We start from the raw sequence: 14,044 nt of genomic DNA on the forward strand, positions 1-14,044 counted from the left end.
CTATCTCTGCCTTTTGTCAGGAGGGTTTAATTAATTTACATTTAATGTAAATACTCATAAAGAAGGATTTTCTTCTGACATTTTGCTATTTGTTTTCTATATATCTTACAATATTTTTCTGTTCCCCAATTCTTCATTACTGCCTTCTTTTATGTTTGTCTGGTTTTTTTTTTCCTATTTTGCTGTTTTGATTCCTTTCTCATTTACTTCTCTCTGTATTTTTTTACCTTTTGGTTATTTTCTTAGGGATTAATCTGGGGTTCACAATTAACATCTTATAATGATAACAATATATTTTGAGTTAATACTAAGCTTCAATAGTATACAAAATCTCTGCTTCTGTGAAAAACTTTCCCTTTTTGTTGTTACTGTCACACATTACATTTTTATACATGATTTACCCATTATTGTAGATTTATAATTATTGTTTTATGCACTTGTCTTTCCAATTGTCTATTAACGATGGACCTCTATATCTGTTTATCTCTTAAGTTCTCCTTCATTTTTGAAAGATAATATGTGAGAGATAGAATTCTTGGTTGAGGTTTTTTGTTTTTGTTTTTGCTTATTTCCTTTTAGCACTTTAAATATGTCTTCTAGCTTCTGTGGTTTCTGAAGAGAAATCATTTATTAATTTTATTGAGGAGTCTTTGTACATGATGAGTTCTCTCTTGCTGTTTTTAAGATTCTCTCCTTGTCTTTGGTTTTTGACAGTTTGATAATTATGTCTCAGTGTGGATATCTTTGTGTTTATTTTGCTCAGATCTCACTGAGCTTTTTGGGTGTGTAAATTCATGTCTTCCATCAAATGGAACTTCTGGCCATTATTTCTTCTAATATTCTTTCTGTTCCTTTCTCTCTCTTTCCTCTAATTATGGAATTCCCATTATGCGAAGTTGGTGTGCTTGATAGTGTCCCACACAGGTCACTTAGGTCCTGTTCATTTTTCTTTATTCTTTTTTCTTTTTGTTTTGCAGTCTGGCCAATCTCGACTGACCTACTTTCAAGGTTATTGGTTCTTTCTTCTGCCTGCTCAAATCTGCTATTGAGCCTCTCTAATGAGTTTTTCACATTTGTTATTGTACTTTTTAGCTACAGAATTTCCATTTTATTAGTTTGTCATTTCTATCTATTTAATGATATTCTCTGTATTATGAGAACTTAATCTTCTGGTTTTACTTAGTTATTTGCCCATAGTTTCCTTTAGCTAGTTCAGCATATTTAAGACAACTGATTTAAAGTCTTTGTCTCATAAATCCAATGTCTGTCCTTCTGTAGGCAATTTCTATTATTTTCTTTTTGTTCTCTTGTAAATGGGCCATTCTTTCTTGTTATTGCTGTTGTTGTTATTGTTTTACATGCCTCATAATTTTTATGTTGAAAACTGGATATCTTGAATATTCCAATGTGCTAACTGAGATGTCAGATTCTCTTCCTTGCCAGGACTGGTTGCAGCTGCTTAATATAGGCTGTAGTAGTTTGTTTGTTTAGTGACTTTTCTAAAGTATTTTTGTGAAGACTGGTCACTTAAATCTCCAGATGACTGGAGTTTAAAGTAAAAAATCTGGTGTTTGTAGCTGGACTCTGTATGTGTGGGTAGGGGCATACCTATAACATGTAGCCAGACCACTTGCAACTCTGCCTTAGCCTGCATTTCCTGCCAATATGGAGCTTGAAGGTCAATCAGAGTTGAGAGTTTAGGACTTTTCCCCATATTTTCTTAGCATGTGTCCAGACCTGTGCATAGCCTTCTAGATCCGCTGGTGTATGTGGGTGTTGTACATTCAAGATTTATCCATCTTGTAGCAACTGTCAGTACTTTGTTCCTTTTTGTGGCTGAAGAATATTCCATTGTATGGATAGACCATCTTTTGTTCATATGTATGCCAGCAGATGGAAGGCTGAAGGGTGTTAGTTAAGCAGAGGAGTGATATAATCCCATTGCACTGACTATTGCACTGGCTGCTGTGTGGAGATTGGAGGGAGGCAGAGTACATGTGGAAAGGCCCATGAAAAGTCCATTGCTCTGTCTCTCTAATCCCAGTGGTCTCCAAACCAAATAGAGGCTTGTTGCTGATGAATCATGTGACCAAACAGGGCAGAAGGCAGATTGAACTAAATGAGAGGAATCCGGAGTCTTCCTGGTAGTCTCACCATTGACTCAATTCATTTCCTCTCCTCTCCATCCTCAAAAACATAAATAATAAATAATAATGAAGGGCAAGCTCATAGCTCTAGTCCTCTAGGGAGCCCACAGACAGATAAAAAGAGACAAATACAGCGTCGTAGAACAAGGTCCTCTCTGCTCCCTCGGGCTCTAGAAACACACACAAAGGATATGGAATATCATTTTCAAAACTGACGCTGAGATGGGGAGCAGGGAGTGGGACAAGAATAAGTTAAAATGCCACAAAGCTTTACCAGGTTTCAGATGCCTTTTTCTTGATTAAACATTTGCTTGATTGCTATAAACTGTGGACTGTTTTCCAGAGTTCTCATACAGTTGATTCTGAGAGCTTTTGTCAGATTTTTCATTGCTGCTTTAGCAGGACAGACACTTGGAGTACCTTACTCTGCCATTTTTGCTGAAGTCACCCAAAGAAGAATTTTTGAATGCATTTTGTTTTGTTGACATATGAGGAAACTGAGGACCAATGGGAGAGGAGTGAATTGAGTTGCTACAGTTACTACCACATGGATGAATCTTGAGAACATTGTGCTAAGTGAAAGAAGTCAGTCACAAAAGACCACATATTATATGATTCTATTTATATGCAATGCCCAGAATAAGCATATCTGTAGAGACAGTAAGTAGATTAGTGGCCACTTGGGGCTGAGGGAACTTTCTGAGGTAATGAGATTTTCCTAAAATTACTCATGGTGATGTCTACACAACTCTGTGAATAAATCATTGAATTATACACTTTAAAAGGGCAAATTATATCTTAATAAAGCTATTCCCGAATAAATAAATAAAATCCCTCCAGCTTCTCATTCTCTTGGAATAAAACCCAAACTCATCACAAGGCTGTGTTTGACCTGGTTCCTACCTCTTCAGCCTCATCTTATGTCACCCTCTCCTCTCTTATCATACTCCATCCACAGTGGTTTCTTTTGATGGTCTTCTGCATATGCCAAGTGTCTTCCTTCCTTAGGGCCTTTGCACCTACCGTTATCTCTTCCTGAAATGCTCCTCTGTTGTTGTCCCCATAGCTGACCTGCTCAAATACTTCATGTAGCAGCTCAGGGAGGCCTTCCTTAAGCACCTCAACCAAAGTTGATGTGTCTTATAACTCTCTGCCAGGCCCTATTGTTTTCTCTTTCACATGTCTCATATTTTGTAAACTTATATTTATTTCTGTGTTCACCAAAAGAGCAAGATCAATGCCTATCATGTGCCTGGCACATCATACCCACTTACTGAATGTCTGCTGCATGAATGAATGATGACAACATTCTAGGATCATACTGTCCACCCTCCTGAGAGTCTTTCCTTAAATTAAACCACATGCATTGGGGACTATTCTGTTCTTGAAAACCTCCCAAGCTGGTGGTTCCATTTCAGCTTTTGGGAAGTAGGCTGCATCCCTAATCTGGATAAACAATGTGGTCTGGCCCTCACTTAGCAAGTGGTGCTGAATGGGGCCTGTGCATTACAATGATACCCATGATCTTGTGTTCTAAGTGATTAACAGAGGTTCTGACAGCACAGGGGGGACTCTGAATGTTTATAGCCAACTACTGCTCCCCAGGGACTGATAATAGAAATGGAAAGACAGGGAAAATCCTTGAATATTAGGCTGTTGTCACCAGGAGGGAGTAATTGGGGAGCAGCAAGTACCTCATCATAGTGATTGAGAATATGGAAGTTAGATACTGATTTTCCTGTCACTTCCTGGCCTGAAGACTGAACAAATCGTTTAACTTCTTAGCACCTCTGTTTTCCATCTATAAAATGGGCTCGCAGTTTATACCTCACAGGGTTACTGTTAGAATGGAATGAGAAGATGTGCAGAGTACGTGCCTGGTGTACTGGGAGAGGTCAACCTATGGTAGATGATATCAATAGCTTCCTTGTCATGCAAGGAAGGGGTCAGGTTTGGTTAATGAGTGGAGGCCTTTAGCAGCCAGACTAGGCCTGCATTGACTCCTGCGGTAGGCAGTGGGTTTCTGCATTGGTCTTATTAACCCATGTAGGCTGCATGGGGTCAGGTAAACTCAGGGACAGCAGGGAGGAGCAGTGATTCTCAGTATCCAGAGATCTCACCATGCTGTCCCTCTCTTCCATTTCACAGCTATATACAACTTTCAAGGGAATGGAGCCCCCCAGCTCTCCCTGCAGATTGGTGATGTGGTGCGAATACAGGAGACCTGCGGAGGTGAGTCATTGGCTCAGGTGACCCATGGATGCTAGGCCCCCTGGCTGATGGTGTTGGGACATCTGCAGTGCATACCTAGCACCTCCAGCCCTCTCTTGGAACCTGCAACTGTGTGTGGACTGTTACACATTTTGATAATATTGGCAATTAGAATTTACTGAAAATAATGCTTTGTTATTTTAGGAATTTATGCTTAATAGCAAAGGCCTGACTTGTGGGGTTTGATGTTTGTTGTGCTATCCATTTACCATAGCCATGGGGCTATTTGGGCCTTTCTTAGTATTAATACTAATAAGATTATAAAGGGAAATCAGCACTATTAGGGTTTTGAAGAGCTCAGTAAATTATACCCTTGATTCCAAAAGAACTGCTATGTATAACTGTGTGGTATGGGCACTGTACCTGGTCCTGGGAGCAGTACTCATATCCTGCATTAAACTGCGAGCCCTGTCTTGGGCACCTTTCTTCCCACAGAGGTGCCATCCTCTTGTGAAGCCAAATGTCTATTGGGCATGGTGGTGGTGGTGGTAGGGGTGCTTTTTAAAATTTGCAGAAAAGCTAATGGCCTTGGACCCATAAGGCAGGGCATTATAAATCAATATATCACCTATGTCACTGATAAAATTGATATTGGGAGCATGGCTTGGGTGTAAGAGCCGAATGAGCTTGCCAATCTGTTGTCCACAGTCAGGCAGGCTCTCCCAGTCCTCACTGGCAGAGCAGGACCTCCACAGTTCTCCCCCTCCCTGTCTCTAATCCTACTGTGTGGAGAGCATATGTCCTTCCTGTAGCTGGGCCAAGCAAGAAGAAAGAAAGAAGTGAATGGACTGAGCACCCAGGCCCATCCGTCCCCCCCAACTAATCCCTCAGATTAGAGAGCTCTTGTGCTAGGACAGGAGTGAGTGGTGGACAGGAAGCAGGCATGCTGCTGTGAAGGAGGAAATAGCCAGCCAGAGGAAAGATGTTGCCTACAGAACTAGCCGCATTTGATTCTTAACTACATTCTGGGGGCACTACACTAACTTCCTTATAATGTGTTAGTCTGGTCACTCCTCAGGGCAACCCACAGTACAGGTCTTATCCCCAATGCCAGATCCGCTATGTGTAACTTCCAAGGCAATTCTGTAGATTGGTGCGCACGCGCACGCACACATACACACATATACACACACATATACAAACAGACGCACACACACACACATGGAAACATAAACACGGGAGGCATGTTCGTATAGATACACATATACAAACACGTGTATACAAGCAGACATGCACACACACGCAAACCAAAAAACAAGCAGAAGAGCTCTTGTGAGGGGGAAAGTATTTGATATCTGATATCTCAAAACAGCTTTAAAGGAGTCATCATGGGAGAAACAAGAATGTTGTTCACCTTCCTTACATTTATCTTATCCTTTAATATTATTGTTATTTTAGGTTGTATATGAGGTGAAATGATGAACTTTTTAGCATCCAGGCCTCTAAAAATCCCAGTCTGGCCCTATGCAAACCTTTTACACACAGAATGAATAAGGCTGGGGCAGGAAGGAAGGGATATGGTTCCAAACACCCAGCCCCCTTGCCTCAGGGCAACCCATCTTTTACAAATCCCGTTCTACCCAGTGGCAAATAAGCAAACTGTAAGTATCTAACAAGGGAGAAGAGTGAAATATCAACAGCTTGACAGCTCTCCGCAGTGTCTCTTAGGTGCTGCGGAATGCTAATCCTGAGAAACAGGCATGAGGCCTCATAGCTGCAAGTGAGGAATCAAGACTCAGGGAAAAGAAATGACTTTCTGAGGGTCACACAGAGGGCATGGCTATGTATCCCTCCTTATGCATGCAAGCCCACACTCTTTCTTCCACCCCTTGCCTACCAAGACAGCGCCTACTGTCAGTGATTATTTGTTGTGTTCCACATTTTGAGATTCAGACAAGTATATTCCTCTTCTTTTCATGTGATTTTCCTGGAGAAAGAGCTTAAGGGCAGTAAACTGACCACACAAGTTGCCTAGTCAGAGCCTTCTGTTCCTTGACCTGATCTGGTGCCTGATCTTCAGAAAGGCCACACTTGCTGACTTGAGCCACTTTTATTTGTCTTTGGGATTAGTGTCCTTGTTACTAACCTCTTTGGTTCTGGTTTTGCATTTTTAATTCTATTTTATTAGTTTTATTCTAATATATCCTTGTAATAAGTGGCCACAGTGCCTTTCTGGAAAGAGCTGGGCATATTAATTTAGTGAGTGATTGCCAATTCATGTATACTTTGCAAATACGTATTCAATGTTCGGAAGTCTGTTAACGTGATTCTATGTATCTGAAGCATTGGTATACAAAACAGCAGGACTTACCATGCCTACACCCATATCTGTATGGAGATTTAACTGGAATTTATGGGACCCTAAGTTTTCCCTGAGGACCTTCAACAGCTACAGTCTCTGAGATCAGGCCTGGTATTGTCTGCTTTGCAGATGGGGAGTTCTGCCTTTGATTCTGATTGAAAACCTGTTACCAGCAAATATAAAAAGTGAAAACCACAGTGTTAGTCAAAAATGAGTCAGGATGGTGTAATAAAAAGAACTTGGGTGTGCCCATGAAATGCTTTTACAGAAATGTACTTGAAAAATAAAATTCAGCCAATTGAGAGATGAATCAAAATTTAAAAATACAAGAATTAAAAAGTTGTGATAAAAGGAAATAGTGGTGAGCATTGGGTCTAAATGAATCGATTTATAGAGACTGGTATTGAATGTTACAATATTTATGAATACCAAGAAATGTTTTTGTTAGGAAAGTGAACAATATAAAAAAAAAACACGTAAAATCGAGAAGTAAGGAGAAGGGAATAGATTAATTTTATGATATTATCATAACAGAGAGTTGGTCAATATCAATTAGAAATAAAATATTACAATTAAAAATCATAATCACTTCAATCTTTTAATGCTTTTCATAACTATTTTTATTTTAAAGGAGCTTTTGGAAATCTTTTTTAATAAAGAAATGTTTATCTTATTTTATTTTCAATTTTTATTTAAATTATAGTTAATATACATACAATATTAGTTTCAGGTATGCAATATAGTGATTCAACACTTCCATAAAACACCCTGTGCTCATCATGAGAAGTGCATTCCTTAATCCCTATCATCTATTTCACCCATCCCCTTACCCACCTCCCCTCTGATAACCATCAGTGTGTTCTCTATACTTAAGAGTCTGTTTCTTGGTTTGTCTCTCTCTCTCTTTTCCCCCTCTTTGCTCATTTGTTTTTTTCTTAAATTCCACACATGAGTGAAATGGTATTTGTCATATGGTATTTGTCTTCCTCTCACTGATTTATTTCACTTAACATAATACATTCTAGTTCCATTCATGTCTTTGCAGATCGCATGATTTCATTCTTTTTATGGCTGAGTAAATATACATATATATTTATATGTACCACATTTTCTTTATCCATTCATCTGTTCCTAGACACTTGGGCTGTTTCCATAATTTGGCTGTTGTAGATAATGCTGTTGTAAACATCAGGGTGCATGTATTCCTTTGAATTAGTATTTTTGCATTCTTTGTTGTTTTTTTTTTTTTAAGATTTTATTTATTTATTTGACAGAGAGAGACAGCCAGCAAGAGAGGGAACACAAGCACGGGGAGTGGGAGAGGAAGAAGCAGGCTCCCAGTGGAGAAGGGAGCCTGATGTGGGGCTCGATCCCAGGACCCTGGGATCGCGACCTGAGCCAAAGGCAGACACTTAATGACTGAGCCACCCAGGCGCCCCTATTTTTGTATTCTTTGGGTAAATACCTAATAGTGCAACTGTTGAATCATAGGGTAGTTCTATTTTTAATTTTTTGAGGATCCTCCATACTATTCTCCAGCACTGCTATACCAGTCTGTGTTCCCTCCAGAAGTGCATGAGGGTTCCCCTAAGAAGAAATATTTAATCAAAGTTTCAACATTTCCTTCAATTTCACTTCATTTCTTTTCCTTCTATTAAGTACAAATAAGATTAAGTTTGGTATTTGAGATTTTTATTTATGCAGTGTCTTTACTCTATGCTGACTTTTTTGAGAGTATTTTAAAAATTATATTTTATCTATTTATCCATCTGTCACCCTGTGTGTATAAATATATATGAGAAGTTGACTAAAATTATATTTAAAGTATTTTCCTTTTTCTGGATAATGGGATTCAGGATAATTCTTTTAGTTCTTATATTTACACTTTTCTGCTTACTTTAAATTCTTTGTAACAGTCCATATCAATTTTAAACAAAAAAATAATAGTCTTAAAGATTTGAAGCACCTATCTCCAGATATTAGCAATGATTAATTCTAGGTGGTAGGAATATGAGTGGTTATCTTATTCTTTGTACTTTTCAATAATTTTTAAATATTTTATTTATTTATTTGAGAGCGACAGGGAGAAAGAGTGTGTGAGCAGGGGGAGGGGCAGAGGAAGAAGCAGACTCCCCATTGAGCAGGGAGCTAGACATGGGGCTCAATCTCAGGACCCTGGGATCATGACCTGAGCTGAAGGCAGGTGTTTAACCAACTGAGCCACCCAGGCACCCCCAATAGTATTTAAATCCTCCCCCCAAACAAACAAACAAACAAACAAACAAACCAAAAAAGGAGTGGAAAGACCATGGACTTTTGAATCAGAAAGTTATTCTCTGCTTCACTACCCACTAGCTGGGTAGGTAAGCTTCAGTTTTCTCACCTGTGAAATGGGTTACCATTGCCTGTTCTTGGACTTGTTATGAGGATAGTGTGAGAGAAAGTAGGAAGCTGTCTAGCACCATGCCTAACTCTTAGGTGCTCTGTGTTGGCTAATTCCATCCCTCCCACCATTATATAGAGCTACATGGAGACTGGCAGGTGTATATCTTTACAATATGGCCCAGAGAGCCTGGAAGCTGGCTCTCTGATTGCCTGGAATGGGTGAAGCCAGCCCTTCCTTGCCTATACTCAGCTGGATGAATGAGGAAGACAAAAACCTGACCTGGAACCTTAGGCATGAATGAATTTCCTTTCACTAGAGCTCATTTTGGTTAACTTTTTATTATAAAGATCATATTTTGTTGTGTTGAAAACTCAAATAGTTCAGAAGGATATCTGTTGTTTTTAAGCCTTAGATATCTTCATGCTTATATTTTGGTCCATAGTACACCTCTCAGGCTGCCTCTTTTACCCAGAGTCTGCATAAACGTTCTATGTTCTGATTTTAGATGTGGAAAATACATATGTTTATTGAGCAGTCAGAACTTTTCATGGGGGATAGACATAAAAAACCAGTGTGATTTTTCTTCAATCACTTCCTTCAGTCACATTTGGTTGACATCTTTCCTGATATTTGATGACATTTCAAAAGAAGACTTCAATCCTATATCCAGTTTAATGCCGCCCTTCCTTCTCAAATTTAAACAGGTTGGGGGTGGGTAGGAGTTTGGGGTGCTTTCTTTCCAATTCCCTGTGTTCCTTGATCAAACAAACCCAAAGATCAGCCAGTGCCCTGCATGAATAGTCTTGTAGCTGGGGAATGGGACGGCAGATGTCCCTAGGAGTAAATCCCCTGAAGGCACCCCCATGCTTGGATTTGACTTGGGGGTAGGGAAGCTATACCAAGCACTCCTAAGGCAGCAACTACCACCTCCAAAGACCCCTCCGTCTCTTTGTCTCTCTCTCTTCTAATTACATGGACTGTGGTAGGAGGGTGGCTTTTGGGGGTAGCCTTGCTTATTTAGACTCTTCTTTATAAGCCCTTCAGAGGGAATGTCTGCTCCCCTTTCAATATTTGCTTCCTTTCTGGAATGACAGGGAAAGTTTCTTTCCACCTACTGATATATACACTTGTCTGGGTCATGGGGGCCTACTAATAGAAGGAAGAGAATGGGTTCCCAAGTTCCCAAGGAGCTTTTGAATTGTGTTTACTGCAAAATGAAACAAAGGGAAGGTGTGATGGGGGAGGCTGACATAGAAGCTTTTGCTTTTTAAGGTAAGGCATAGCTTTTGTTGTTTCCTTGACATGGGACCACACTGTACATACCATTTCAAGACTTGCTTTTCTCACTTAAAAATATCTGGAGCTCTTTCCAAGTTTCTAAGTACATTACCTCGTTCTTGGTTTAGCTGAAAAGAGCTCTGCAAGGAGAGTTTTGGATCTACCACTTAGTGAGTAGGGTATACCCAGAGCCATGTAGCAGCTTCTGGACTCAACTCCATCAAGAGTGATCTAAGTTCTTTGCTTTTAGGGTAAAAAGGCATCATTATAAGCACTTGACAGGGTGTCTTTTTAAAGTGCCTCTTTGTGGGGCACCTGGGTGGCTCAGTTGGTTAAGCATCTGCTTTTGGCTCAGGTCATGATCCCAGGGTCCTGGGATAGAGTCCTGCATCAGCCTCCTTGCTCAGCGGGGAGCCTGCTTCTCCCTCTCCCTCTGCCTGCTGTTCCCCCTGCTTCTTTCTCTCTCTCTCTCTCTGTCAAATAAATAAATAAGTAAAATCTAAATAAAAATAAATAAAGTGCCACTATGTAGGGAGATGGGCCTTTGTTTGGGTCTGCTTTAGAGATAGGTCATGTGAAAGTGAAGTTTTCTTCTCTTCTGAATGAGGATGAGGCCAAATCATCATCCATTCTACTAAATTTGGAGCATGTTTCCTTTACTTTGTTGTCATGGAAATATGCTGAAATGACTGAAAAAAATCACTGAAAAAAAGTGATAGTATTCAAAATCTGTGGGTTCTGGAAATAAAATAGAAAATATGCCCAAATTTCTCCGGTTGTTGTTGCTGTTGATGATGATGATGATGACGACGATTGTTGATTTTTAAAAGAGAGAATGGTATTTACTGAATTTTGAACACTTACCATATGCCAGGCACTGGGCAAACTCTGAATTCCTTATCTAACTTTAGTCTCATGAAACAAACACTATTATTATTCTCATTTTACAGATAAAGAAACTGAGGTTCAGAGAAGCACATGACTTGTCTAAGATCACACGGATAGTAAGCTGTAGATCTCCATTCAAATCCAGGCTTTGATTCCAGAGATCGCACCCTTAACCACTGAAAACTACTAGCTTCTGTTTGATCTTAATATCGTTAGATATTTCAATCATGTAGGAAAGTAAAATACATTCAGGCAATTACCACTCAATAAGCAAATAATAACACTCATTTTAAGAAATAAAAATTTTAGATGCAATTGAAACCCTCTGTTTATCCCTCCCCTATTCTATTGTCTTTTTGTCCATGCTATAGGTAACACTTACCCTGAATTGGTATGTTTTCTTCTTGTCCAAAGTTGTATACCTTTACTAGGTGTGTTTACTTCATAATCATGTTTAAAAAAATAGTTTTTGCAACACCCTGTGGGGTACATGTTATTTCCCTCATTTTATAGACGTAAACACTGAGGCTTTAGTGACATGACCAAAAATTATGCTGCCTATAGATAGCAGAGACTGGATCTTTAGACTATGGATTTTTTTTTTCCTAATGTCCTGGGATATTTTTATTCTCTCCTCAACTTTGTCCTTAACCCCCACAACTGCTGATTAGAGAATTTAGGTACATTTCATTTTGGTATTTGAGATGCGAGAAGGGAGGATGATTTGAGGAATTAGTACTTCACAATTGTCCAGAAGAATGGTAAATATTTTCTTGTTCTCAGCTTCCCCCAGGATGCACTTTGGAGTTTTCTATTAAAAACAGAAGTGCTTATCTCCTGGATGGGGTTGTTATTATTTAACTGGAGAGAGTGTTCAGCCTGGGGGCAAGTCCTGGGATATGGCAAGTGCTGTGTTACACAGCCTGCTTTTGATCATGGTGTTCATTGTCATGGATTTTACTATGGATGCCAGCTGTTATTATCTGCCTGGTCAGGTCTTGGAGTATAGCCAGATACAGCTGGCAGGTAACCAGATTAAGGAGCTGATATCAGGAGTCATGGAAGCCAATGACCTACCAGGGGTGGAGATGTCAGAAAAAGTCCTAAAGACAGCCCTGATGCAGTCGAGCTGTTATAATCATCTTGCGAGTGAAGGTGGTAATAAGCCCTTCCTATCAAGGGTCACAGGGGATTATTTCTGAAGCACTTAGCCCAGTGTTGTATACATAATAGGTGAACCATGAGGGTTGGTTGAACTTGAATCTTGGAACCAGTATGCTGAGGTAACAGTCAGTAGATTCCTTGCTCAGGAATGAGCTGAAGTTCTGAGAATCAGAAAAGGTGTGAAGGTGTGTATAAGTAACTGAGTCTCAAGGGTCTAAGCAGGCAATGACCCTGGACCAGGGGGTCAAGGGACCCTGATGGGGCCCCTGTCATGGAGATGCAGATGTGGGCATCAGCTTTGGCTAGGGACTGTTTGTCCCTTAATTGTTTTTCTACTCTCCGGTAGATATTGGTGGCCTTAGCCACCAAGTAGATTCAGGTCACTGCAACTAAGAGACCCTTGTCTGTATTTGTACTCCAAGGGAACTTTTTCTGTATATGTATTCATCACACAAGGGCTAATGTGTTGGAACAGCATTGAGGGCTGGCTATGAAGCCACTCAGATTTGCCCTTGAATCCTGGCTGTGTGATTTGGCCCAGTACATCAACTGACTTGAATCTCGGTTTCTTCATCTATGAAATGGGAATGATAATACTTAGCTCACAGTATTGATATGAGGACTAAATGAGAAAATGCATGTACAACACTTAGCATACAGCTTTGCATACATTAGGTAGTCAATAAATGGTAGCTAGCAATATTCCAAAGATGTTTTTATATCTAGTTGGTGGCATGGGGTAGAACTGCAAACAAAGGAGTTGTTATGGTGCAAGGCTGTGGAGTGTCATCTCTGTGGGGTTAGATGCTTGGATATAAATCTTAGTTACATCACCCACTAGCTGTGTGACTGTGAGCAAGTTGCTTAATCATTCTGTGCCTCTCTATTTTCATTTGCAGAACTGAGGCAATAATAGTATCTACTTTGGAGGATTGTTGTGAAGATTAATTTATAATTTGAAAGAAACAAAGCAAAAACAGAATTCTTGACACACTCAGGAAGGATAAATCTTATTGTTAACGGTTAATTATTACCAGCAGTTAATAGACAGATTACTAGAGGAGTGTAAACATAGAATGTGATGCTTCGTGAAGTTTCCAGCACTGGAAGTATTCAGCTGGAAAGTAACTTAGTGGGATCATGGGGATTCAGATATTGGGGGAAGGAAATATTTGACAACCACCATGCTCCTTCCTCCATCAGATAGGAAACACAGTATGATGGCTGCTTACATTGAAACCTGATGCCGTCACTTATTAACTGTGTAACCCTGAGCAAGTTACTTAACTTCTCTCTGCCTCAGGTAGGCCACTCTTGCAAAATGGGATAATTACAGTTCCTACCTCCTGGTTTGTACAAGGATTAAAAGACTTCATGTATGACGAGTACCTAGAACAGTATTTTATTCCAAACCTGAGATTCTTTCTCTCTGACCTCCATTCCTTTCTCTCTGTTTTTTTTTTTTTTTTCTCTCCTTCCTTTTCTCCTCTCCTTCCTTTCTTTCTGTTTCTTAAAATAGGAGCCACTGTGGGCCTCTGTTGCTTTAGAATTTTCTTTAGGACCTGACCTTCAAGCTGGCTCATGACTATGAAGGGTGACTTTGCATTT

General features: G+C 39.8%; 1 protein-coding gene across 5 annotated transcripts in view; it reads left to right on the plus strand.

Annotated features, from left to right (window-relative positions):
* DOCK2 (dedicator of cytokinesis 2) overlaps positions 1-14,044 on the plus strand; it is a 406,900-nt gene that overhangs the window by 17,080 nt on the left and 375,776 nt on the right. For all 5 annotated transcript variants that reach the window (XM_026510947.4, XM_057312309.1, XM_057312311.1 and 2 more), the window contains one exon: positions 4,296-4,379. In XM_026510947.4, coding sequence (XP_026366732.1) covers positions 4,296-4,379 — 84 coding nt within the window. The remainder of the gene's footprint in view (positions 1-4,295; positions 4,380-14,044) is intronic.

Source organism: Ursus arctos, unplaced genomic scaffold, assembly GCF_023065955.2.
Source record: "Ursus arctos isolate Adak ecotype North America unplaced genomic scaffold, UrsArc2.0 scaffold_15, whole genome shotgun sequence".
In the NCBI taxonomy this organism is placed as follows: Eukaryota; Metazoa; Chordata; class Mammalia; order Carnivora; family Ursidae; genus Ursus; species Ursus arctos.